Raw genomic sequence first — 25,988 nt, forward strand, 5'->3', positions numbered from 1 at the left:
CTTGCACACATGGTGGTCAGTCTTACTGTAAACCTAACAAAAGGGGTCCACTTGGGAGTGATGCCCCCTCAGGGAGGGGGAAAGAGAGAGATCACTGATCGCTCCTCACTGGCTGGAAGGTAGTCTGGTGCTCCAGGGGCACAGGGGATGCAGGATGGCGAACTGAAATGGGGCCCTTTAAAAAACTGTCTTTTTTTTATTAGTGATGACGTTAGCAAAAAATGTGAGCGAACTTCATGCATTAGTGATGAGATCACTTTGAGGGGGTCACCAGATGACCCTGGGGTGACCTTGTGGTTTTTGACCACAAGCAAGGTGTGCCCAGAGCATGCCCTACTGAATGGTGGCCATCTGGTACTTGGACTAACTTTTCATTTGTCATAAAGGAAAGAAATAAGGGACTCCCTTGGCTAAGCAGAGACTGGTTCACTGGGTGGTGAACGTCATCATGTCATTGTATAGAGTAGATGGGCTGGACACCTTTCCCCTGCCATGACATGCCACTCTGAAAGGATCATCTCCTCCTCATGGACATTACTTGATGGAATTTCTGCTCTTTACAGTGATATGAGTTGCTGATTATCTCCAAGCCCCTTTCTATTTAGTCCTAAAGTGGGTCACTTCCTCATGATATGACATAAGTTATCCAGCTGCTTCTCACTATCCCTCATGATTATCTCATCTCATCTCATTATCTCTAGCCGCTTTATCCTGTTCTACAGGGTCGCAGGCAAGCTGGAGCCTATCCCAGCTGACTATGGGCGAAAGGCGGGGTACACCCTGGACAAGTCGCCAGGTCATCACAGGGCTGACACATAGACACAGACAACCATTCACACTCACATTCACACCTACGGTCAATTTAGAGTCACCAGTCAACCTAACCTGCATGTCTTTGGACTGTGGGGGAAACCGGAGCACCCGGAGGAAACCCACGCGGACACGGGGAGAACATGCAAACTCCACACAGAAAGGCCCTCGCCGGCCACGGGGCTCGAACCTGGACCTTCTTGCTGTGAGGCGACAGTGCTAACCACTACACCACCGTGCCGACCCCTCATGATTAGAAGGGGTGAAATAGAAAGCTTGTGTCATTTCTATGAATGCTGGATAGCAGATAAGGTGCCCTGTAATCAGAACCACTCCAACTCTGCAAGAAGGTTATTGTAAATACTGTGTCATTTGGTCACTTTGTGACTTTACTGAAGATCTTGAAACACACCTGGAGCTCAGTATCCAGGTGATTCTCACTGCCATTGGTAGATCCCTGGAGAGTCTGTAGAAACAGTTACATACATAATTAGGATTTGCATGCTGCCCACCAGTTACTCATGCTGCAGCAAACACACACTCCTTCTGTTCAGCATCTTCACACTTGTGAGCAGCCTCTACATTCAGTACTAACAGTACCTGATTAACAAGTATTCATATAATTATAGTTCCTCAACTTGTATGTCAGAGACAGTTGGCAACTTGGCCACTATCAGACAATTCCCTACACTCATTTCCAATAACCATCAGCCTTCCTTGGTTGATGTGACTATTCCAGGTTGAGCCTCTACCTCCTTAGTGCCCTCAAATCTTCATTGTTAATCCTATAACCAGTCACTGTACAGAATATTTATCTTGTAATTTCACATGTAGTAAAAGCTTGAGTAAAAGTCCCTGTTTTTCCTTGTATGGTGCTGGAATGTGAAACAATACTTGCTTGTGGTACTCTTACTTTCACACTTACTAGTTTACCCAAACAACACGGGCTTTATACCTCAATCATTAGCAAATTAAAAACCTCCATATTAAAATACTATTACAGTGTCTTGCAAAAGTATTCATCCCCCTTGGTGTTTGTCCTATTTTGTTGCATTACAAGCTGGAATTAAAATGGATTTTTGGGGGGTCAGCACCATTTGATTTACACAACATGCCTACCACTTTAAAGGTGAAAATGGGGGGGGGTAGTTTTTTTTTTTTGTTTTTTTTTGTGACACAAACAATAATTAAGATGAAAAAAAAAAACACCAGAAATATAGTGTGCGCGTAGATATTCACCCCCTTTCGTATGAAACCCCTAAATAAGAGCTGGTCCAACCAATTCGCTTCATAAGTCGCATAATTAGTTGATTAAGCTCCACCTATGTGCAATCAAAGTGTCACATGATCTGTCACATGACATCTGTATAAATCAGCCTGTTCTGGAAGGATCCTGACTCTACAACACTACTAAGCAAGCAACATGAAAACCAAGGAGCCTCCAAACAGGTCAGAGACAAAGTTGTGAAGAAGTATGGATCAGGGTTGGGTTATAAAAAATCTCTTAAACTTTGAATATCCCACAAAGCACCATTAAATCCATTATAGCAAAATGGAAAGATTAGATTAGATTCGATTCAACTTTGTCATTACTCAGTATAAATACAGGGTAACGAAATGCAGTTAGCATCTAATCAGAAGTGTAAATAGCAGAAGTGCAGTAAATACAGATAAATTATAATTATAAAATAATTAAAATTATCCTTAAGGCTATATACAGAAGTAGCTAACTTGCTATGCAGATGTCTTGTGAATGTAAAAAAATAAGAGTTAAATAAGCATACAGAATATACACATATACATCTGTGCAGTATATGTACAAAGTTACGGGAGAAGTATGTATAGGTACGGCTATAAAAAAGGGGTGGTTATAATTATCCTTAAGGCTATATACAGAAGAACTAACTTGCAATACAGATGTCTAGTGAATATACAAACAATAGTTAAATAGGCATTCACAATATACATACATACATACATACATACATACATACATACATCTACACATGCACACCTAAACTCAAGTGTGGATGTAAGCATATACATATATATATATACACACACATGCAAGACTGGCTATGTAAATAGATCCAACAGTAGAGAATATTGATGAATATGTACAGCTATGGAACCAGATGTGCAGTTATCAAATGCAACAAGAGTCAACACAGGTAGAAGGAGGATATGGGATCATCTGGTGGCAGAGTTCAGTAGGGTGACGGCTGTGGGGAAGAAGCTGTTCCTGTATCTGCTTGTCTTGGTCTGCAGACTCCTGAATCGCTTCCTGGACGGGATGAGCTGAAAGAGTCTGTTGGCTGGGTGGGAAGAGTCTCTGAGGATGCTACATGCCCGTCGCACGCATCTCTTCTTGTAGACTCCCTCAATGTCCAGAAGTGGAGCACCTATAATGCGTTGGGCAGTTTTCACTACCCTCTGGAGTGCTCTGCGGTCAGCAGCAGAGCAGTTTCCATACCACACTGTAACACAATTATGCCGCTTTTCCACTACCAACGCGGCTGAGTTGGGCTGAGCCGTGCCGTGCTGAGTTGGGCTGAGTCGAGCTGTTGGAGTTGCATTTCGACTACAACCGCGCTGAACCGTGCTGGCTGGAAGTGGGTGGACACATTGGGTGGAGTTAGCGAAAGTGGGTGGACATCACATGATGTCGTTAGGCGGCGCAAACAGTGACATCAGTGACCTTTTAAGCGGTAGTCTCACAACCCGGATAGTAAACAATAAACATGGAGTCGTTAGTGTTGCTGGTCTTGGTGCTGTGGCTTGTTGTCACCGACAACGCCAACAGATACTGGCAAGAGCGTATAGATGAGGCGAGGCGCATAAGGCTTCATAATTCTCATAATTCGTAATTCTTCTTCTTCCGGGTTTGCGGTGTTTACAGATCCCAGCGTGCTCGCGGGGCGTGTGTGGGCATGTGAGGACACTCCTCCTCACCAATCAGTGCACAGGGGAGTGTCTCCTCACGCCCCTAGCCCCACTCGGCTCGGTTTGGCTCGCTTCAGCCCCACTCCAAAACCGTGCAAGTTTTGGGTGCTGAGTAAGGCTGAAGCGAGCTGAGTTGTGCTGCTCTGGGGTAGTCGAAACGCGAGCCGTGTCGGGCTGAAGCGAGCTGAAAAAGGGTAGTGGAAAAGGGCCATATGTCAGGATACTCTCTACTGCGCAGCGGTAGAAGTTGCCCAGGATGACAGCAGACAGGTGGTTTCTCTTCAGTGTTCTTAGGAAGAAGAGATGCTGATGGGCCTTCTTGATGAGGTGGGAGGTGTTGGTAGACCAGGTCAGGTTCTCTGAGATGTGGATCCCCAGGAATTTGAAGCTGGAGACACGTTCCACCTCCATGCCATTGATGTGGAGGGGGGTGTGGGTGCCTCCCTTCTCCTTCCTGAAGTCCACAATGATTTCTTTTGTTTTACTGGTGTTAAGGAGCAGGCTGTTGTTCGCACACCAAGCAGCAAGGTGTTTAACCTCTGACCTGTACGCTGACTCGTCGTTGTTCCTGATTAGTCCAATCACTGTGATGTCATCTGCAAACTTTATGATGGAGTTGGATCCATACATAGGTCTGCAGTCGTGGGTGAAGAGGGAGTAGATGAAGGGGCTCATCACACATCCTTGCGGAGTTCCTGTGCTGAGTGTGAGGGTGGAGGATGTGATGTGGTCTGACCTAACATGCTGTGGTCTGTTGGTCAGAAAGTCCATGATCCAGTTGCAGAGGGAGGTGCTGATTCCAAGGTCTGTGAGTTTTGTAATTAGCTTGGCGGGGATGACAGTGTTGAATGCTGAGCTGAAATCCACAAACAGCATTCTTGCGTAAGTGTTTTTATTGTCCAGGTGTGAGAGTACACAGTGCAGCGCTGTGGAGACTGCATCCTCTGTACTCCTGTTACTGCGGTAGGCGTATTGGTGTGGGTCGAGTGTGGGGGCCAGACAGTCTTTGAGGTGTGCCAGGACCAGTCGTTCGAAGCACTTCATCACTATAGGAGTAAGTGCCACTGGGCGGTAGTCATTTAGGCACTTTGGGGAGGAGTGTTTCAGCACTGGCACAATGGATGTTGATTTAAAGCACGCCGGTACTACTGCTTGGGCCAGGGACAGGTTGAAGATGTCCGTGAATACTCCTGAAAGCTGCTCAGCACAAGCTCTGAGCACACGTCCTGGAATACCATCAGGGCCCGCAGCCTTGCGTGCGTTGATGCGACTCAGTGCGTTTTGGACGTCTGTGTGTGAAAGAATGAGTAGCTGAGGGTTAACAGAGGGTGTGATCTTTATGGCCTTTTCTTTGTTGTCCTTATCGAAACGGGCATAGAAATCATTGAGCTCGTTTAGGAAGGACACATCTACAGTGGCTGATGAAGTGTTGCTGTTCTTGTAATCTGTGATGGCCTGGATGCCCTCCCACATGCGCCGGGGGTCGTTGTTCGCAAAGTGTTCCTCCACCTTGAGCTTGTGTTCGTGCTTGGTGCCTTCTTGATGCCCCTCTTCAGTTCTGCTCTGGATGTACTGTAGGCGAGTGCATCTCCTGATCTGAACGCGTTATGTGCTTTCAGCAGGAGCCGCACTTCCCTGTTCATCCAAGGCTTCTGATTGGGGTATGTGGTGATCTGTTTTTCTGTGGTAACACTGTCAATAGAGTGCTTCGAGATCAACGCGAACCCGGCGGCGGCCATATTGGAAGTCAAACGTCGCTGTGTCAGTGCATCGTTGTTGCTCAGCGAAGCAAAATGCCGAATACGTGTGTCATTGTTGGCTGTAGTAGCCGGGAGGAAAAGGGTGGCAAAAGCTTCCACAGACTCCCTAAAGTCGTGACAAACCAGGGAATTGCAGCACAGGAGAAAAGCGAGCGGAGGAGACGACAGTGGCTGGCTGCCATTAACCGATCAAATTTAGGACAACTAGACTGTATCTGGATTTGTTCTGATCACTTTGTGACAGGTAGGTTAAATTGTCTTGAATTTCATAGTTACTAAAATAAATGTGATACAAACTATTATCTTTTCTATGTACTTTCAGCAATGATTAATGGATATATTTGTCACATTAGGTAGCTTATGTCTACTGCAGTGCATTGTTGCATCAAATGGCATTTAAGATCTAGGCCTAGTAATGTTTATGTACACATGCTGTTAGTACAAGTTACATACTAGGCCTACATTTTATTCACTGACTAAAATAATTGATAATTATGCGGCAACAAGCTGGGGTCAGCTTTCCATTCCTTCTCACTAACAGTGTATGGATCTACATTCCCAATGAAACGTACCTTCTCAGCATAACGCTCCCGTGCCTGCTTATCCAAACTTTCACAGTAGTGCTCCATCACTTCAGATGTCTAAATTCTTAAAAAATCAAAGCTTCTAAGCCCTCTAATGCGGAAACGAATCGGTGAATGTTTACTCTATGATGTGTACTCTATGCGCACTCTGGAGTGAGTGACTTCCAAGATGGCCGCGCCGACCGCATGGTTACTATTTTTAGCATCATCTCGGAGCACTCTATAGTGGTGTTGATATGCTCCACTACTGCGTGAGTGTAAGGCCCTGTTTACATTATTTCGAATCAGCGGATCATCAGATTAACGTTTTTAAAACGATTCGCGTACACACACAAATTTCTGTGCCCGCAACAAAACCATTCCCCGTGCACACAGCAACGCCAATACACGGATACGCTAATCACATGACTAATTAGACGGCACGTCACATGATCCCAGTGCATATCGGGCATGCGCAAGTCACTCACCACTTGCAAGCACATAAAGTGTGTGAGAGATTGAGAGAGAGAGAGTGAGCAAGAGTGTGAGAGAGAGGAGAGAGAAAGAGAGAGCAAGTGAACGAGAGAGTGTGAGAGAGCATAAGAATCAAAATTTGAAGTTCTTTATAGAAATCAGGGATGCCGTGTCATTGGGACTAAAGAGGAGAAGGTTTTTCAGCAGTCGCGTCACATGACCAACGTAGCATGACCAACGCCAGCGAATCAGGAAGGTGGATGTCACAGTGACGTTGTCCAATGACGACGTCAGCTAGAGCTCAGCACTGCGTATCCTCGTTCCTCAATGTTTACACAGCACCGGATCAGATACATACTGGGTTGAATACGTGGGCCCTGGCGGATTCAAACTGTTCCACCTGTGGAGTCGTTTCCCGGCATTTTAATGTGTACGGACAGTGCATCCGCAATGACAATGATACGGATACGGTCTAATGTAAACACCACCTAAGAGTCAATGTCTATCTGGGAGCCACAGGTAGCCTGGGAGGCAAACATACTCCAATCTGTGTCGTTAAACCTGTCCTGGAGTACCGAATCTACCCCCGCTGGCCATACCTTAATGGTCTTCACAGTTGGTTTCACATGTTTGATGAGTGGTGAATAGGTGGGGGTGAGGAACAAAGAGAGATGGTCAGACTGTCCGAGGTGGGGAAGGGGGGTAACCTTGTAGGCTCCAGGTATGTTGGTATACACATGATCCAAGGTTTTGTTGTCTCTGGTGTGGCATGAGACATGTTGATTAAATTTGGGAAGTACAGTCTTTAGATTGGTGTGGTTGAAATCGCCAGCTACGATGAATGCAGCCTCCGGGTGTGCAGTTTGTTGTTTACTGATGGCTGTGTGGAGTTCAGACATTGCTTGTCTGCCATCGGCATCTGGGGGTATATATGCAGCTGTAATGATAGAAGATGTAAACTCTCTCGGCAAATAAAAAGGTCTACATTTAACCAAGAGAAACTCTAGGTTCGCTGAGCAGTGGCTTTCAACAATGACAGTCTGTGCACCAAGCCTTGTTGACATAAATACACAATCCACCGCCTCTTGTCTTACCGGAGCCGTCAGCTGATCTATCTGCTCGGAGAGTGTGCCGCCCGACTAGCTGGATAGCATTGTCGGGTATCTCGTTGTGTAGCCACGTTTCCGTGAATATCATGACATTACAGTCCATAATCCGTTTATTGCTTGTAATCCGAAGTCGTAGTTTGTCCATTTTGTTTGCCAGGGACCGCACGTTTGCAAGGAAAATGCTGGGTAAGGACAGTCGATGTGGTGTTAGCTTTAGCTTAGCTCTCACCCCTCTGCGTCTTCCCTGCCTTTGTTTATGGTCCCTGCGCCGCCTATGAGTACTTCCGGTCGGCTTGGTAGTCCCCGGAGTGTCCGGTGATCTCCGTAGCTCAGGGAAGAGATGAAGATTGCTGATAAAACTGTCCGATGGTTGAAATCTGATGTCCAGAAGCTCTTGTCGGGTGTACGATGTTAGGGAGATGCTGTTCTGTACGAACAGACCCGAACAGAGTATGAGAAAAACTACTAATTTGCAGAATCTGAAGAGACGCTGAGCCTCGCTCTGCAATACGAGTGCCGCCATCTTGTCACCTTGACCAGACCCGAACAGAGTATGAGGAAAAACTACTAATTTGCAGAATCTGAAGAGACGCAGAGCCTCGCTCTGCAATACAAGCGCCGCCATCTTGTCATCTTGAAAGAATATGGCACCACTACAAACCTGACAAGAGAAGGCTGCCCACCAAAACTCACAGACCGGGCAAGGAAGACATTAATCAGAGATGCAACAAAGACACCAAAGATAACACTGAAGGAGGTGCAAAGATCCACAATGGAGATAGGAGTATCTGTCCATAGGACCACTTTAAGCCGTACGCTCCACAGAGTGGGGCTTTATGGAACAGTGGCCAGGAAAAAGTAATTGTTTAAGAGAACACGTTTGGAGTTTGCCCAATAGCATGTGGCAGACTCTCCAAACACATGGAAGAAGATTCTCTGGTCAAATGAGACTAAAATTTTGGCCATCATGGGAAATGCCATGTGTGGCACAAACCCAACACCCTGAGAACACCATTCCTACAGTGAAGCATGGTGGTGGCAACATCATGCTGTGGGGATATTTTTCATCTGCAGGGACAGGAAAGCTGATCAGGACTGAAGGAAAGATGGATGACACTAAATACAGGGCAGTTTTGGAAGAAAACCTGTTTGAGTCAGCCAGAGGTTTGAGACTGGGACGAGGGTTCATGTTCCAGCAGGACAATGACCTAAACATACTGCTAAAGCTACACTGTAGTGGTTTAAAGGGAAACATTTAAATGTCTTGGAATGGTCTAATCAAAGCCCAGACCTCAATCCAATTGAGAATCTGTGGCATAACTTGAAGATTGCTGTACACCAACGCAACCCATCTAATTTGAAGGAGTTGGAGCAGTTTTGCCTTGAGGAATGGGCAAAAATCCCAGTGTCTAGATGTGCTAAGCTAATAGAGACATACCTCAAGAGACTTGCAGCTGCAATTACAGCAAAAGATAGCTCTACAAAGTATTGACTTTGGGGGGTGAATACCTATGCACACTCCAGATTTCTGTTTTTTTTTTTTCATTTTAATTATTCTTTGTGTCACAATAAAACAACAATTTTCACCTTTAAAGTTGTAGGCATGTTGTGTAAATCAAATGGCGCTAACCCCCAAAATCCATTTTAATTCCAGCTTGTAATGCGACAAAACAGGACAAACACCAAGGGGGATAAATACTTTTGCAAGACACTGTATCAGTGTTCACATGTTTAACACCCAATATCCAATCAATGCATCTCATCTACATTAAAATATAGTTATTTGGGGGTATTGAGTGATTTTTATTTTTAAAATATCGCTATTATTAACAGTAGGTGATTTGATGGGGGTGTCCTATATAGTAAGATAGTACAGTATGAGTATTTGGATGCAATCCATGTTTCCAGTTGCCTTTTCCAATGAAACGCTACAAATCATGATTTAAATAAGGTTGTTGCTGGATGCTTTGCACCTGAACTAATTTAAACTACATAATTACAGTACCATTAGTTGCTACCTGAATAATCTCAATCCTCAGCATAAAGTTCATAGGTATATTGACTCCTGACTTTAATAAAGGGCGGCACGGTGGTGTAGTGGTTAGCACTGTTGCCTCACAGCAAGAAGGTCCTGGGTTTGAGCCCAGCGGCTGACGAGGGCCTTTCTGTGCGGAGTTTGCATGTTCACCCCGTGTCTGCGTGGGTTTCCTCCGGGTGCTCTGGTTTCCCCCACAGTCCAAAGACATGCAGGTTAGGTTAATTGGTGGCTCTAAATTGACCCTAGGTGTGAACATGAGTGTGAATGGTTGTTTGTCTCTGTGTATCAGCCCTGCAATGACCTGGCGACTTGTCCAGGGTGTACCCCGCCTCTCGCCCATAGTCAGCTGGGATAGGCTTCAGCTTGTCTGTGACCCTGTAGATGGGGAGTCTGAGGGAAACAGTATTTGGACTCTTACAGTAGGGGAGAGCGGGGTAAGATGAGCCACCCCCTGTTTCTAAGAAACAGTAAACAAATGTGACCATGTGACCACATTCAAAGGGGGGCGGGACCATTTACTTACACTTGTGGAGAGGAGCACCACATGTCAAACTAGGTGAGGGGGATATTTATAAAAATGTGTTTTTGTGCTTTCTAAGTCAATTCCATGTTTGTCCACAGTGAAGATGATTTAGAGAAGACAAAAGTAGAATAATATTTAGACACATTAGGGTTAAGTTAGTGGCTTTCTAAGCTATGATATGAATGCTAATAAAAATAATTTTGATTAGCCTAATCCCCTTTATTAGCATTTTTCTACAAAATGGTGGCCATGGGGTAAGACGAGCCATTAGATGTGGGGCAAGTTGAGCCACTGGCTCAACTTACCCCATTGGTGGCTGAGCTTACCCAATATGGATGACACTTAAGTTTTCACATTTACTGGTCATATATGACAACAACATATATATATGACATCAGATGAGGAAGACCAGTTGTTAGATGTGGGGGATTATGTTGTGGCAAAATTCACGGGGAAGAAGAAAGTGCATTTCTTCATTGGCCAGATAATCAAATTGGATGTCTTCGAAATAGAGGCAAGATTTCTCAAAAGAAGCCGGTCATGCCATGGCTCTGCAAGAAAGCCATCCTTTGTCTTCAAAGAGAAAGATGAGGCTGTCCTGTCAAGACAGGATATTGTGAAAAAATTGCCCCGCCCCTTTACTGTTGGTGGGACAGCACGGAGGGAGAGGCAAATGGTGTTCCCTTGCAATTTGAACGCTTGGAACATTGAATAATGATGAAATGATTGATGGAATGATTGCTGCATGTTTTAGCAATGTTTTAACCTACTGAAAGAAATAAGATTTTTTGGCACTGTTCTACTGTTTTAGTAATTTCTATAATATAGTATATCTCTCATTCCCTCTCTAACCATCCCTCTTTCTATCTATCTACGCATATCTCTCTCTCTATCCATCTATCTATCCCTCCCTATCCCATCTCGTTCTATCACCTCTCTCTTCATCCCCCCTTCTCTATGCAACGGCCCTATCCCCCACTTGATTGACTTGACTTGATTCACTGATTGCATTTCTAATAATAAAAGTTGTTTACTTTGTTAACCTAACATGTTTTGTGTTGGCTCAATTTACCCCACACAGTGGCTCATCTTACCCCGTGCATGGGGTAAGTTGAGCCACTTGACATTTTTTTTTCAAGAGGTAATATCACTCTAACCATAAGAGCTTATCAATTATGTTTTGCTCAGATAGTAACAGTACACTTTGAAATTTGGTATGGTGTGTAGACTGGAAGCAAAAATGGCTTTAACATGTAGTTATGATGAAAAATGTAAAAAGTGGCTCATCTTACCCCGCTCTCCCCTAATGCTTTTATGGCTGAGGACTACAGTTGTCTTGCTAACTTTAGGACTGCAGTTATCATGAATAGTTTTGCACTCAAGTTTCCATCAATGAAGAGCTATAACATCAACAAAACTGTCCTCATGTTAAAACTGTTAATATTATAGTCAGGCTGTCTGTTGTTGCCCAAATGAGGATGGGTTCCCTTTTGAGTCTGGTTCCTCTCAAGGTTTCTTCATGTCGTCTGAGGGAGTTTTTCCTTGCCACCGTCGCCACAGGCTTGCTCATTGGGGATAGATTAGGGATAAAATTAGCTCATGTTTTAAGTCGTTAAAATTCTGTAAAGCCGCTTTGCGACAATGTTTATTGTTAAAAGCGCTATACAAATAAACTTGACTTGACTATTTCAGTGCACTGTATACTTGTATATGGACGTATTGACAATCAGTTCAATCTTGAATAAATGTCGTTTTATTTGCTGTGAATTAAAAATTGGATTACTTGACAACACTTTATTGCACAGAGAAACAACTAGTATCATCAGGAATGTAAATTGTGCTGTTTATTTTGATATGTGTTGTGAAGCAAGAGACTTTGTGACTTATTCAACCGAGAAACAGGAGCATGAAAATGGTTGAAGAAATTAGTAAAGATAATATTCCTTCCACTGTTTCTTGTGATATGTTTCATATCCCTGAAATTATGAGTTCATGAGTAATTCAAACCAAGAGTAAAGGGTGTGCAGATGAATGCAGAGCTATATGCTGTTTGCAACTATGATCATATTTGATGAAAATTCAAAATTATTCTTCTCACTAACACTTTGTTGCATGGACAAGTAACTGGCATTGTTGGAAAGATCAAGAAGTGCCATTTCATATGATGTAAACCACCTCACTGTGATAAACACTTCCTGTACAATTCAACAGAAATAATGGGATGTGAATTTGAACATGATCTGTGACAGTTGGGTTCAGTTACACATCTGTTGTATCATAAGCCGTAGTGGTCTTGTACACTACTGATGCATGAGTTGCTGTGGCTGTTTTCTTGCTAAATGCTGAACTAAGCAAGTTCTAATAATCAAATATACCATGCACTGAGAGGCTCTGGTTGAAATTATGGATTCTCTGAGGTGACTGGCATTGTACTATGCCAGTCACCGAAGAGAAACCACATTTACCGGTGCCTCTTAGCGCATGGTATATTTAATTTATATCCTTCATCAAAATATTCCAAACTAAAAGTGTTAAGATTGAATGTTAAGATTGAATCTCGGCATAAACTCACTCGAGGCAGCCACGTTTGTTGTTTACGTCGGCGTGACCTTCGATCTGCGCACTTGCAATGTACCATGCTATCGTCTGCCTCACTAGGCATGATCATGATACGCAGCTCTACACACACAAATGCTTGCAGAGCCACAGCTATGACTTGAGTCAGCTATATAGCTTGAAATTGTGACGTCAGTTCATGGTATTTCCAGGATAGACCATTACTTACTCACACCATATCCATTTTTTTTGACGCCACGAGATACATTGCTTAATAAATGGTGGAACTATTTTATGTCACGTGAGCCATCCTTGGGCAATCCCTGCACGGGAATTTTTTGATGAGGCATGTAACATAAACTATAGGCTGATGGTACATGTGAAGATTATAAAATAGCAGTGCTGTCTTGACCAGGTCTCAATTTCAGCAGTTCGGTGAACTTTGTGTATTTTTGCCCTTTTTTCCCCACCTAAAAGTTAGATTGTATGAACCCAGTAGTGGATTGACTAAAAGGTTGGGTTTTTTTTTCCAACTAATTTTACATAAATTGGTCAGATATGTTCAAAATGTATTACTTAAATGTTAATGCCAATGTCTCCTTTAACATATTTAACATCATGTAACCCCATCAGAAATGATGTTTACAGTGGTGCTTGAAAGTTTGTGAACCCTTTAGAATTTTCTATATTTCTGCATAAATATGACAAACATCATCAGATTTTCATACAAGTCCTAAAAGTAGATAAAGATAACCCAGTTAAACAAATGAGACAAAAATATTATACTTGGCCATTTATTTATTGAGGGAAATTATCCAATATTACATATCTGTGAGTTGCAAAAGTATGTGAACCTCTAGGATTAGCCGTTAATTTGAAGGTGAAATTAGTCAGGTGTTTTCAATCAATGGGAAGACAGTCAGGTGTGAGTTGGCACCCTGTTTCATTTAAAGAACAGGGATCTATCAAAGTCTGATCTTTACAACACATGTTTGTGGAAGTGTATCATGGGACGAACAAAGGAGATTTCTGAGGACCTCAGAAAAAGCATTGTTGATGCTCATCAGGCTGGAAAAGGTTACAAAACCATCTCTAAAGAGTTTGGACTCCACCAATCCACAGTCAGACAGATTGTGTACAAATGGAGGAAATTCAAGACCATTGTTACCCTCCCCAGGAGTGACCAACCAACAAAGATCACTCCAAGAGCAAGGTGTGTAATAGTGGGTGAGGTCACAAAGGACCCCAGGGTAACTTCTAAGCAACTGAAGGCCTCTCTCACATTGGCTAATGTTAATGTTCATGAGTCCACCATCAGGAGAACACTGAACAACAATGGTGTGCATGGCAGGGTTGCAAGGAGAAAGCCACTGCTCTCCAAAAAGAACATTGCTGCTCGTCTGCAGTTTGCTAAAGATCATGTGGACCAGCCAGAAGGCTATTGGGAAAATGTTTTGTGGACGGATGAGACCAAAATAGAACTTTTTGGTTTAAATGAGAAGCGTTATGTTTGGAGAAAGGAAAACACTGCATTCTAGCATAAGAACCTTATCCCATCTGTGAAACATGGTGGTGGTAGTATCATGGTTTGGGCCTGTTTTGCTGCATCTGGGCCAGGACGGCTTGCCATCATTGATGAAACAATGAATTCTGAATTATACCAGCGAATACTAAAGGAAAATATCAGGACATCTGTCCATGAACTGAATCTCAAGAGAAGGTGGGTCATGCAGCAAGACAACGACCCTAAGCACACAAGTCGTTCTACCAAAGAATGGTTAAAGAAGAATAAACTTAATGTTTTGGAATGGCCAAGTCAAAGTCCTGACCTTAATCCAATGGAAATGTTGTGGAAGGACCTGAAGCGAGCAGTTCATGTGAGGAAACCCACCAACATCCCAGAGTTGAAGCTGTTCTGTACGGAGGAATGGGCTAAAATTCCTCCAAGCCGGTGTGCAGGACTGATCAACAGTTACTGCAAACGTTTAATTGCAGTTATTGCTGCACAAGGGGGTCATATCAGATACTGAAAGCAAAGTTTCACATACTTTTGCCACTCACAGATAGATATGCAATATTGGATCATTTTCCTCAACAATAAATAAATAAATAAATGACCAAGTATTTGTTTAACTGGGTTCTCTTTATCTACTTTTAGGACTTGTGTGAAAATCTGATTATGTTTTAGGTCATATTTATGCAGAAATGTAGAAAATTCTAAAGGGTTCACAAACTTTCAAGCACCACTGTATCTCACTGCTGAGACATCACTACCACTGCTATTAACTTTAAATATGTTTACCTTGGCTCCACCGCCGGGCGGCACGGTGGTGTAGTGGTTAGCGCTGTCGCCTCACAGCAAGAAGGTCCTGGGTTCGAACCCCGGGTCCGGCGAGGGCCTTTCTGTGTGGAGTTTGCATGTTCTCCCCGTGTCCGCGTGGGTTTCCTCCGGGTGCTCCGGTTTCCCCCACAGTCCAAAGACATGCAGGTTAGGTTAACTGGTGACTCTAAATTGACCGTAGGTGTGAATGTGAGTGTGAATGGTTGTCTGTGTCTATGTGTCAGCCCTGTGATGACCTGGCGACTTGTCCAGGGTGTACCCCGCCTTTCGTGGGATAGGCTCCAGCTTGCCTGCGACCCTGTAGAAGGATAAAGCGGCTAGAGATAATGAGATGAGATGAGATGAGGCTCCACCGCCGTCCAGGAGGGGGCAGTGCGCGCGCGACCAGTCCGCCAAGCAGTGGGAGACAGAGAAGAAGACGAGCTGCGGGTTTCCTGATTGGACAGTGAAGGTTTGTGGTTGAGTTCGTTTTCCAGCCCCAGTTGGAGTTAATCAGGTTGAGGAGAAGAGTTCGCTGTCGTGTGGCTGTGAGGAGTTTTAACTCCATTCTGCTGGAAAGACTCAGGTCAGTTTCACTAACTTGGTTAAGTGTTAGTGCCTCAGTCCCAGAATGATGTATAATGTTTGTGTAAGTGCACTATATAGGGTATGAAATAATCACTGATGCACACTATATATAGTGCACTATTTAGCTTAACTAAGTGTCAAGCTAAATAGTATGCAAACTATATAGTGCACTATATACACTTAACTGTTATTGAGGATTTATTTGCTGAGTATAATTTAATTTCCAGCGCCGCCAGAAAGACAGTTAAATGATATTAAGGACAATAAAAATAATATGCTAATAATAAGGCAAAATAATGTAAGGAAAATCTCATAGTATTTCAAATGTATTGAGAATATGCAGTTTAATAGTCATGAATAGTATTAAAGTAGTATAATAGTAATAACCATATGGTTAATAATTTGCCACATCTGAAAATGTATCAGTTTAAAGGAGTTTTTCATCATCATCATCATTATTATTATTATTATTATTATTATTATTAGATTAGATAGAACTTTATTGATGCCTTTGGGAGGGTTCCCTCAGGGAAATTAAAATTCCAGGCGCATCATTACAGAATAAACAGAGAATAGAAAATGGAGAACTTCTAGATAAATTAAATTAAGTATTTACATATCTTCTTTTGGCTGCTCCCGATTAGGGGTCGCCACAGCGGATCTTTCGTCTCCATTGCTCCCTGTCTTCCGCGTCCTCCTCTACCACACCTGCCACTTTCATGCCCTCTCTCACCACATCCATGTATCTCCTCTTTGGCCTTCCTCGTTTTCGTTTGCCTGGCAGCTCCATCCTCAACATTCTCCTTCCAACATGCTCTTCATCTCTTCTCAGGATGTTCCCATACCATCTCAGTCTCATCTCTCTTAGCTTCATTCCCAAGCTCTCCACATGTGCCGTCCCTCTGATGTGCTCGTTCCTTATCCTGTCCAACCTCCCATCGCAAACCGTAACATCCTCAACTCCGCCACCTCCAACTCCGCCACCTGTCTCTTCGTTAAGGGTACGGTCTCCAATCCAGATATCACAGCTGGTCTCACTACTGTCTTATACATCTGACCTTTCACTTTTGCTGGGACTTTCCTATCACAAATGACTCCCGAAATCCTTCTCCAACTGCTCCACCCTGCCTGCACACACACTCTCACTATCACACGTTTTCCTGCACAGTTGACCCCAGGTACTTGAATTCACCAACTTTCTTTACGTCTGCTCCTTGCATCTTCACTACACTCTCATAAGTATTTACATATACAAATATAAAAAAGAGATAAGATATTGGGGGGGTGTCCAGCAGGAGAGGTGTTGCACATTATATTGTACATTGTCCAGTATTGCTTTTTGTCAGGCTAGACTACTGCTCCTTCCCATCCTCTGTACTCCTGTTACCCCCCCCCCCCCCCCCCCCCCCAGGAAGGAGTTGTACAGTCTGATGGTGTGAGGGACAAAGGAGTTTTTAAGTCTGTTAGTCCTGCACTTGGGAAGGAGGATTCTGTCACTGAACAGGCTCCTCTGGTTGTGCAGAGGGTGACTGGCATCGTCCATGATGTTCAGTAGTTTGTCCATAGTCCTCTTCTCTGCCACCATCACCAGAGAGTCCAGCTTCATGCCGACCACATCATCATCAGAGGCTCCTTGGGACTAGGGCCTCTCAGGGCCTCTGAGTAAAAATAAATGAACCATAATTCCAGTGTAACATGAAAAAATGTAAACCTAAATATACCCCAATAAATAGCATTTCCACTAAACAGTTCCTCAATAATTGACTATAACTGTAAACTGTGCTTATAAGGGATGGCTCCAAATGTTCGAAGAAGCACATGAACCCCATATTTTCTACCATGGAGAGTGGTTGTTCATCCAGCATGATAAACTCAAGTTTTGGATTATGAACTTTGCTTTGTTGCTGTTGGGGAGAAGTGCATCGAGCTTTTTAAAGGTTTCTAGCAAAGTCAGTCTTATTTTTTATTAAAAAAAAAACAAAACTTGTAGCAAATTACAAGCATTTCAGGCTAGATTGTCCTGTGTCCCATATCAGATTAAATAAAAAAAAAAAAATCCAGTCCCCAATCCCATGTTTTTTGTCAATATCGGACCGATACCGAATATCAGATCAGAGCATCCCAACTTAAACATCTAATTTAGCACTCAAAAGGTATTCCTTAGTTTTTTCCTCTAAACATTTGAATATTGTCTTTCCACCAAATAGTCAGACAGTGGCTCTGAAATGGACTGAAATAGTCAGATAACTGAGACATACTGTTTTATATAACGCTGATAAATACAGGAATAAGAAAAGATTGTAAGTCTGAGTTGCTGCTTTGATCACAAACTTCATTAATTATCTGAGATTGACTGATCACTCCTGGAACAGTTAAGTTTCACAAAATAATGCTCCAGGCTGAAGCACTGAGCTGATCATCATTAGAACTTTGTGTGTGTTTAATATTTCTGTAACTTTTTTTTTTTAAATTACATCGATTAAACACAACCACATGGACAGAAGGGAAGCTTAATTACAGTGGACAAATGATACTTGATTACACCACATTAAAGATTCTCCACTGTCACACCCCTGTAGATGTTTTCTAATGGACTCAGCAAAAGCTGGACTGTGCCCTGAGAGAGAAACTTCACACACTCCTGCTGCGCAGCACTTACAGGTAACGGAGATGTTTAACAGTCTCTTTTTATTTTTAAAGCTTTAGAGAGGAATGTCTGTATATTTTAGCACACTTGTGTCTTAACAAATCGCGGCACTTTCAGATCAGAGGACTGATGAGCTTTGAGTTACAAATGTCAACTTTTCTGTTGCGAAATGGAACAACAAGCTAAGCTCCTGATTCACCACATCAGTCTGATACAGCAACTGTAATGCTGCTGCTGACCCAATCTCTCTCACACACACACACACACACACACTTTTTCCATCGATTGTGAATAAGAACCCAAGGTTTCTTCATTAAAGGTAAGGTCTTTTCCATCACCTGAACATCCCACTATTTTCAGGGAGACAGCCATGGCTTTGGACTTGGAAGTGCTGATTTTCATCTCAGCAGCTTCACACTCCACAGAGAAAAAATTTGAAAGTGTGTCAGAGGTCTGGTTAGTATCCTTGACTTGCAAATGACGTCAGAGCAAAATAGAAACCTGGATGTTGGCCATGTTGGTGGATATACAAATGCGGGGTCAAGTGACATTCCATACAAAACATAGTCACGCGTGCGCAACTCTTTGTTTTTCCACTGCTTTAAGTGTTCTTTTAGCTATGCCATATTTTTGTGCTGTATATGGTTGTGGTCACAACAGTACTCGTGACCATGGCACGTTCCGATTTTTTAGAATTCCGTCCGTGATTCGGAAAGAGGAAACTCTGAGGCTTAGTACGGAGAGGAGATGAGGGGATCAGGACACTTCGTCCAATGACCATTTCGTCCAATAGTTAAGACAGTCTGTCAAGTCTTTTTTCATACACACTATCAATTATTTTATATTTCAGGTATTCGTGTTCGCGAATGAAATTCCCCGCAAGAGCGCTGCTCTATGCCTAAAGATTTAATATGATCCAGCCGGCTTTAAAAATTAATAACTCTGCCAACAGAGCTCACAGCGAGGCCAAATTTTACAGGCACCTCCCTCTAAGCCTCCCTCATCGAAAGAGCATGGTCTTGGGTCAATAGGACTGTGCCTCGGCCTGGGATTCGTGAATGAAGCCCCTGCGAGAGCATTGCTTGGTGCCTAAAGATTTAACATGATCCATACTGTGGGACTCATTTGCTTTACAAAAATGTTTTTTTTTTTTTACTTTTTTATTTATTTATTTATTTACTTATACAAAGAACATGAGATCATCATGGGTGTTACAGTTAAAAACAAAATATTACTTTACATGTACATCATGGTATGATGTCATACTTTTCAAGGTGCATACACAATCCATTTTTCCCAGCGTTCTGTACATTTCTCCAACTGAAGTCTTAAAGGTAAGTCTCTCCATACAGTAAACTTCTTTAATGATCCCGCACCACTGGTCCAATGTTGGAGGATCAAGTTGCAACCATTTTCTGGTTATAGCTTTCCTACTACTTGCCAAAAATATCTTCAATAGGTATTTATCCTTCTGTAGAACTGTTTCTGGTATTTTACCTAGATATAAGGTAACAAAAGAGAAGTCTAAATCCACCCCTATTATTTTTATTTATCTTGGTAGCCACCTCCCTCCAGTATGACTGGATTTTCGGACAGGCCCAAAAAACATGGAAGTGATTAGCCATAGAGGTTCCACATTGTCTCCAACAGAAGCCTCTGCTCTGTGTGTCTGTTTGCAGTGCTGTTAATTTAGGAGTTATAAAAAATCTCACTACATTCTTCCAGCAGAACTCTCTCAACAATCTCGAGTTTGCGGTGGTCGCTTGTGTCTCTCACATTTCCATCCAGATCTCTTCTGATATTTGTGTTTCTGACTCCCTCTCCCATTTTTGTTTAATGGATATCGTAGAGTGTTTTTTAGAGGCTTGTATACTTCCATATATTCTTGAGGCCAACTTTTTATTGTCTCTTTTTTGGTATGCATCATGAAATATAGAAATCAGATTGTATTCCCTCTCCTCTTTGATTCATAATTTATTATAATAGTCTCTGACTTGCAGATATCTATATGGAAGTCCTGCTTTTCCAGTCCAAATGTATCTGAAATTAATTCATAGCTCTGAAATTTACTGTTTGGGGTGAGGGAACAAAAAGAAGTGATATCTCTCCCAACCCACTGTTTAAAGCCCCTGTCCAATCTAGCAGGTTCAAATTCTAGATCATATGCTACCCAATTCAAGACCCTAGCCTGTTTCTCTATTTGTAACTTCCTCAAAACCTTAAACCATAGCTTAAGAGTAAATAAAGTCCATTGATTCAAGCTTTTATAATGTTTTTCAGTTTGGCTTTTATTTCCTATTATAGATTGTATTGGAATTTTTATCTGCTTAATTTCCAAGTATTTCCATTTGGATTCATAATTTGGAGCACACTAGTGTACCAAGGGTTTCAATTGCGCAGCGTAATAATAATCCTGTAAGCATGGTAAAGCTCTTCCTCCCTTCTCTTTTTTCAGCTGCGGTGTCTTTAACCGAACCCTAGGTCTTCGACTGTTCCAGACGAACCTTGAGATCCAGGCATTCCACTCATCAAATTGTTTTTGGGGTACCTCCAAAGGCAATGACTGGAAGAGATAAAGAAGCCGTGGCAACACATTCATTTTAATTATTTCTATTCTATTACTCATATCTAGTGGGAGGAGGGTCCATCTAGAGATGTCCGATTTGATCTCTTTATTAATGAGGCCGTAGTTGTTTTCAAAAAGTTTTGACATATCTTTAGTAAGGTTTATTCCTAAATATTTTCAAATGGGACTCGCCCAAATTAAATTGTATTTCCCTTTTGTATCTGGGTGAGGAGTATAATTAAATGTGAGGGTTTGCATTTTTTGAATATTTAGCTTATATCCAGAATATGAATTATATTTATTTAGCAGGGACATCAGTTTAGGGATGCTTGAGTCTGGGCTCGTGATAAAAAGCAGAACATCATCAGCAAACATGCACGTCTTATGTTCTTCTCCTCTAATTGTAATCCCCTTTATCTTGGAGTCCTCTCTAATTGCTTGAGCCAAGGGTTCAATAAATAATGCGAATAGGGTAGGACTCGGGACAGCCCTGGCGTGTCCCTCTTTCTAAATAAATAGTTTGTGACAGGTGTCCATTAACTCTAATCCTGGCTGTTGGTGAGAAGTATAATGCTCTAATACATTTAGTAAAGCTATCTTTGAAGCCAAATCTTGCAAGTACCCTGTATAGATATTCCTATCCCACCGAGTCAAATGCCTTTTCGGCGTCTAGGCTGACCAACATTGCACTGATGTTTTCTAATGTAATATGACTCACCACTTGTAATGTTCTCCTTAAATTATCCTGTGTCTGTGTATTTAACACACAGCCTGTTTGATCTAAATCTACCAGCTCTGGAGCAATAGTTTCCAGTCTCTTAGATAGAATTGAAGCAAATAATTTATAGTCTACATTCAAGACTGATATTGGTCTGTATGAGCTGCATTCTTTATCTTTTCCTTCTTTTGGGATGATGGAGATAACTGCTTCCTTCCATGAATGGGGGGGGGAGCTTCCCCTGTTCTCAACGTATGGTTAAAACAGTTAAGCAGCACAGGTGTAATTTGAAGCTTAAATGTTTTATACCATTTGGACAGATATCTGTCTGAGCCCGGAGCCTTATTTGCTTTCAATCTTGAGATGGCCTTATTCAGTTCTTCTGCTGTTATCTCAGCAATAATTTCTTTATTCTGTTGTCCTCCTATAGATGGTAGGTCTAGTGAACTTAGGAAGGTCTCTATTGTTGTGATATCTGCCATGGTCGGTTGGGTATACACGTCTTTTATAATATAGTTCAAAAGCATGTTGGATATCCTCTGATTTACTGCATACCTTTTGTGTCTTGGGGTTCCTAATCTTATAAATCGTATTCTTTCCCTGTTTTCCTCCAGGAAAGTAGTTTCATCGCCCTAGACCCCGTCTCATAATACCTTTTGTTTGGTAAATTTGAGTTGTTTTTCAATTTCCTCATCATATATACCATTTTATATTTTGTTTATTCTATTTAGTATCTGAGGATCTTTTTGTTCAGTGTGTCTAATTTCTAATGATTTCATTTCCTCTTGTAGTTCAATAAGTCTTCTGTTTTTCCTTTTTCCGAGAGGCTGTGAGGGCAATAATTTTACCTCGAATGACCGCCTTCGCTGCGTCCCATAAAATATTTGGAGACATCTCTCCATTATCATTATTTTGTAAATATGTTTCAAATTTCTGTTGAATCTGTTTCTGTACTGCTTTGTCATTTAAGATGTTCGTATTAAGTCTCCAAAGTGTATTTTTCCATTGATTAGTTAGTTGCAGGGTTAGGTATACCCCTGAGTAGTCAGATACATCCCTGATCCCTATCTTACAGTCCCTGACTCTGTGCCAGTCTGATTTAGACGTAAATAAGTAATCAATTCGTGAATATACAGAGTGGCATGGGGAATAATAGGTGAAATTGTTTTTCTCCTGGATGAGATTCTCTCCACACGTCAATCAAACCCGGCTCTGCAAGCATCCGCTGAACTAAAATGGCAGTTGGACTTTTCTTTTGCCGCTGATTAGATGTATCTAATTTAGGCTGAAGTTGAACATTAAGATCACCACCAAAAATTAGATTCCCTGTGTCTCATCTCATCATCTCTAGCCGCTTTATCCTTCTACAGGGTCGCAGGCAAGCTGGAGCCTATCCCAGCTGACTACGGGCGAAAGGCGGGGTACACCCTGGACAAGTCGCCAGGTCATCACAGGGCTGACACATAGACACAGACAACCATTCACATTCACACCTACGGTCAATTTAGAGTCACCAGTTAACCTAACCTGCATGTCTTTGGACTGTGGGGGAAACCGGAGCACCCGGAGGAAACCCACGCGGACACGGGGAGAACATGCAAACTCCGCACAGAAAGGCCCTCGCCGGCCCCGGGGCTCGAACCCAGGACCTTCTTGCTGTGAGGCGACAGCGCTAACCACTACACCACCGTGCCGCCCCCCTCGTGTTTCAAAAACTATCAATTCAAATAATTTCTTGAAAAACATTTTGCTCCCTGGAGGGGCGTAGACATTAAGTAAAGTTACTTCATTGTCTAATTTGCCCTTTACTAAAACATCTCCCTTCCTTATCTTTCATTTCTGAAATAAATTCAAAATTTACTGCATTAGGGATCAGCATAGCCACTCCCCTTCTACGGCCTGATTTGTGAGATGAGTAATAGGTATTTTGGAAACAAAGTTTTTAAAAATTTTCATGTTCTAAAGAAGACAGATGAATCTCTTGCCAAAAAACTACCTGCAGTTTTTCTTGTTTCATTTTAGCTATAATTTTACTCCTTTTAATCGGATTATGCAGCCCGTTGACATTTAGTGTGACTCTTGTACTCCCGATGATGCATATACTCTTTTCAACCTGTGTAACATTACCCATGATATCCCAAACAGGAACAGTGAACAACAAAACTTAAGAACAAAAACCAAAGACTTCCAAGTCCGAAGTTCAACTAAAACCTCCAGTTGAGAGGAGATCCTCGCGTCCATCGAGGGCCTCTCGTCAGTATCAAAAAAGATACTCTGCATCAGTGACATTCTTTTCAAGCCAGTTTCCCCATAACCGGTATAAAGTTCCAACTTATCAAGCTCTGTAAATAATAATATTAAGTCTCTTTGTAAATTAACAGAGAGATGAGAATCACAAGTATTACCCTCTCAGGTATATGGGTAGGAATAGGCACTTTTAGGAAACGAAAATAAAATGGGTATAAAAATTCAGCATAGATAAGTTTAAGGAGTTACTTAAACTTTCATAGTAAGTTGGCAAATCAAAAACTCAAAAGCCCAAGCATTATTATCGTAGGTAGGTCTATATAATTCTGATTTGGGTAAATTTAAGTAGAAACAAAACTATAGTATTTAACTCTTAAGTATATAGTCAACTTAAACAAATCTGGTCACCCACTTTACATGAGGGTCAATAACACTTTTCTTTTGAAGCCCAGTGTTTAAGAAGAGGGTCCAAGCTGGAGGGTTGGTCCCAGGTCACACATTGGTATTTCAATTAACAGTCACTGGGTTTACCTTCTATAGATGTACATGGCTCCAGTCACTCACCCCGTGATAGTGTGGAAATGTTTACGCTCAGGCGTTTCACTTGCCAGCAACAGATGCTCCCGGTGGAGCACGTTGAAAACTCCGTAGTCTCTCTCTTATCCGCCCATGGTCCACTACCTGTCCACGGCGATCTGCGCCTGCCTTTTCCCACGTTGCCAATCTCCGATGCTTCAATGCTGCAGAGAGTAGCACCTTAACGTTTTCCATAGGGAATCCTCTCTTCTTTAGGTCTTTATCCGCCTCTGCTGCACTCTCGTAGACCTGGGTGCTGCTGTCAAGATACACCTTCAACTTAGCTGGATGTGGCGTTTGGAAGTGGATTCCTTTGGCTTTGAGCTCTCTCAATATCCCCACATATGACCTTTCTTTTCTTCTGTATCTCGGGAGGGTAATCTTGATCAAAATAAATCCTTTTTCCCTCATAGCAGACATCTTTCTTTCTCCACGCAGTATGCAATACCTGCTCTTTCACTCTAAACTCAAGGAAGCAAATCACCAATGATCTAGGCGGTGCATCTTTGGGAGGCTTTGGGCCAAGTGCCTGGTGGCAGCGCTGTATTCCGAAGTCCATGTCCGCGACCGGCGGGCCGACTTCTGATTTTATTAGCTTCGTTACGAACTCCGGTAGATTGGACCCCTCTGATTCCTCTGGTACTCCGTATATATGGAGATTGTTCCAGCGTGAGCGTGCTTCTAGCTCGGTTAGCTTAGCCTGCAAAGCCTCCTGGTTCTCTAGTGCCTGGGTGAGAGCTTCCTTCGCTGCCGTGTCCCATTCTTCAATGTCAGATATGCGCTGTTCGGCCTCCGCCACTCTTGCTATAGTAGCCTGTAGTTCACCTGTAGCTTCCTGGAGTTTCTGGTTGATTTCTCCTCTAAACTCCTTCAACTCCATGTCGTTGCGAAAGGAAAGTTGGAATTCACTCATTTCACTTTTAAGATCCGACCTGAGTGCACGAATCTCGTTGTAGATGGCCTGCATGATGGGGCTGACTACCTCCTCGTTAGCGTCGCCATTGTTCTCATAGTTTTCCTCCTCGCTGTATGTTTCTTCGACGGACTGTCCTTTATCACGTCTTGAGCCTTGCTTACATTTAGTCGTTTTTTGTTTATCCTCCTCCATGCTAAATTTCAATACAAGTGTGGGTTTTTTCTTTTTTTTTTATATATCTTGAAGTTCTTCAAAGAGGATAAATATCCAACCGGTTGGGAACGGGGTTTTTAGGCTGCCATTCGCTTCAGCACCACCGGAAGTCTCCTACAAAAATGTGTTTTGCTTTAGTCAAATTCCATTGAGAATTCCTTCTTTTTTTTTTTTTAAACAAGGAAATACCTGAAATATAAAATGACTGATCATGCGTATGAAAAAGGGTTGGGACGAAATGACCTGTATTTGTACTCGATGGTTGGTAGAAGCGTCTTATCTTCAGAAAAGCCTGACTTTTTTTAAATAATATGGATCAAAACCACACACATCCATCTTCGCTTGACTGTTCAAATTGTGGTAATACTGAGAAAATTCAGCATTGTTTACAGACACGCTTTCAGCGCCTGCCATCCTAGTT

The 25,988-nt window shown here is 42.4% G+C and overlaps 1 protein-coding gene across 2 annotated transcripts in view; it reads left to right on the forward strand.

The window, feature by feature from the left end:
- The window catches only part of LOC132899350 (zinc finger protein 883-like), a 78,758-nt gene that overhangs the window by 41,848 nt on the left and 10,922 nt on the right, over positions 1-25,988 (forward strand). Inside the window, exons 1-3 of one of the 2 annotated variants that reach the window (XM_060941142.1) lie at positions 15,585-15,682; positions 16,329-16,862; positions 18,264-18,345. The exons of the other annotated variant lie outside the window; for it this stretch is intronic. Of the exons in view, the coding sequence (XP_060797125.1) occupies positions 18,274-18,345 (72 nt within the window). The 5' untranslated portion in view covers positions 15,585-15,682; positions 16,329-16,862; positions 18,264-18,273. Of the gene's footprint in view, positions 1-15,584; positions 15,683-16,328; positions 16,863-18,263; positions 18,346-25,988 lie in introns of those variants that run through there. 2 annotated transcript variants of the gene reach the window in all.

Source organism: Neoarius graeffei, chromosome 15 (genome assembly GCF_027579695.1).
Source record: "Neoarius graeffei isolate fNeoGra1 chromosome 15, fNeoGra1.pri, whole genome shotgun sequence".
NCBI lineage: Eukaryota > Metazoa > Chordata > Actinopteri > Siluriformes > Ariidae > Neoarius > Neoarius graeffei.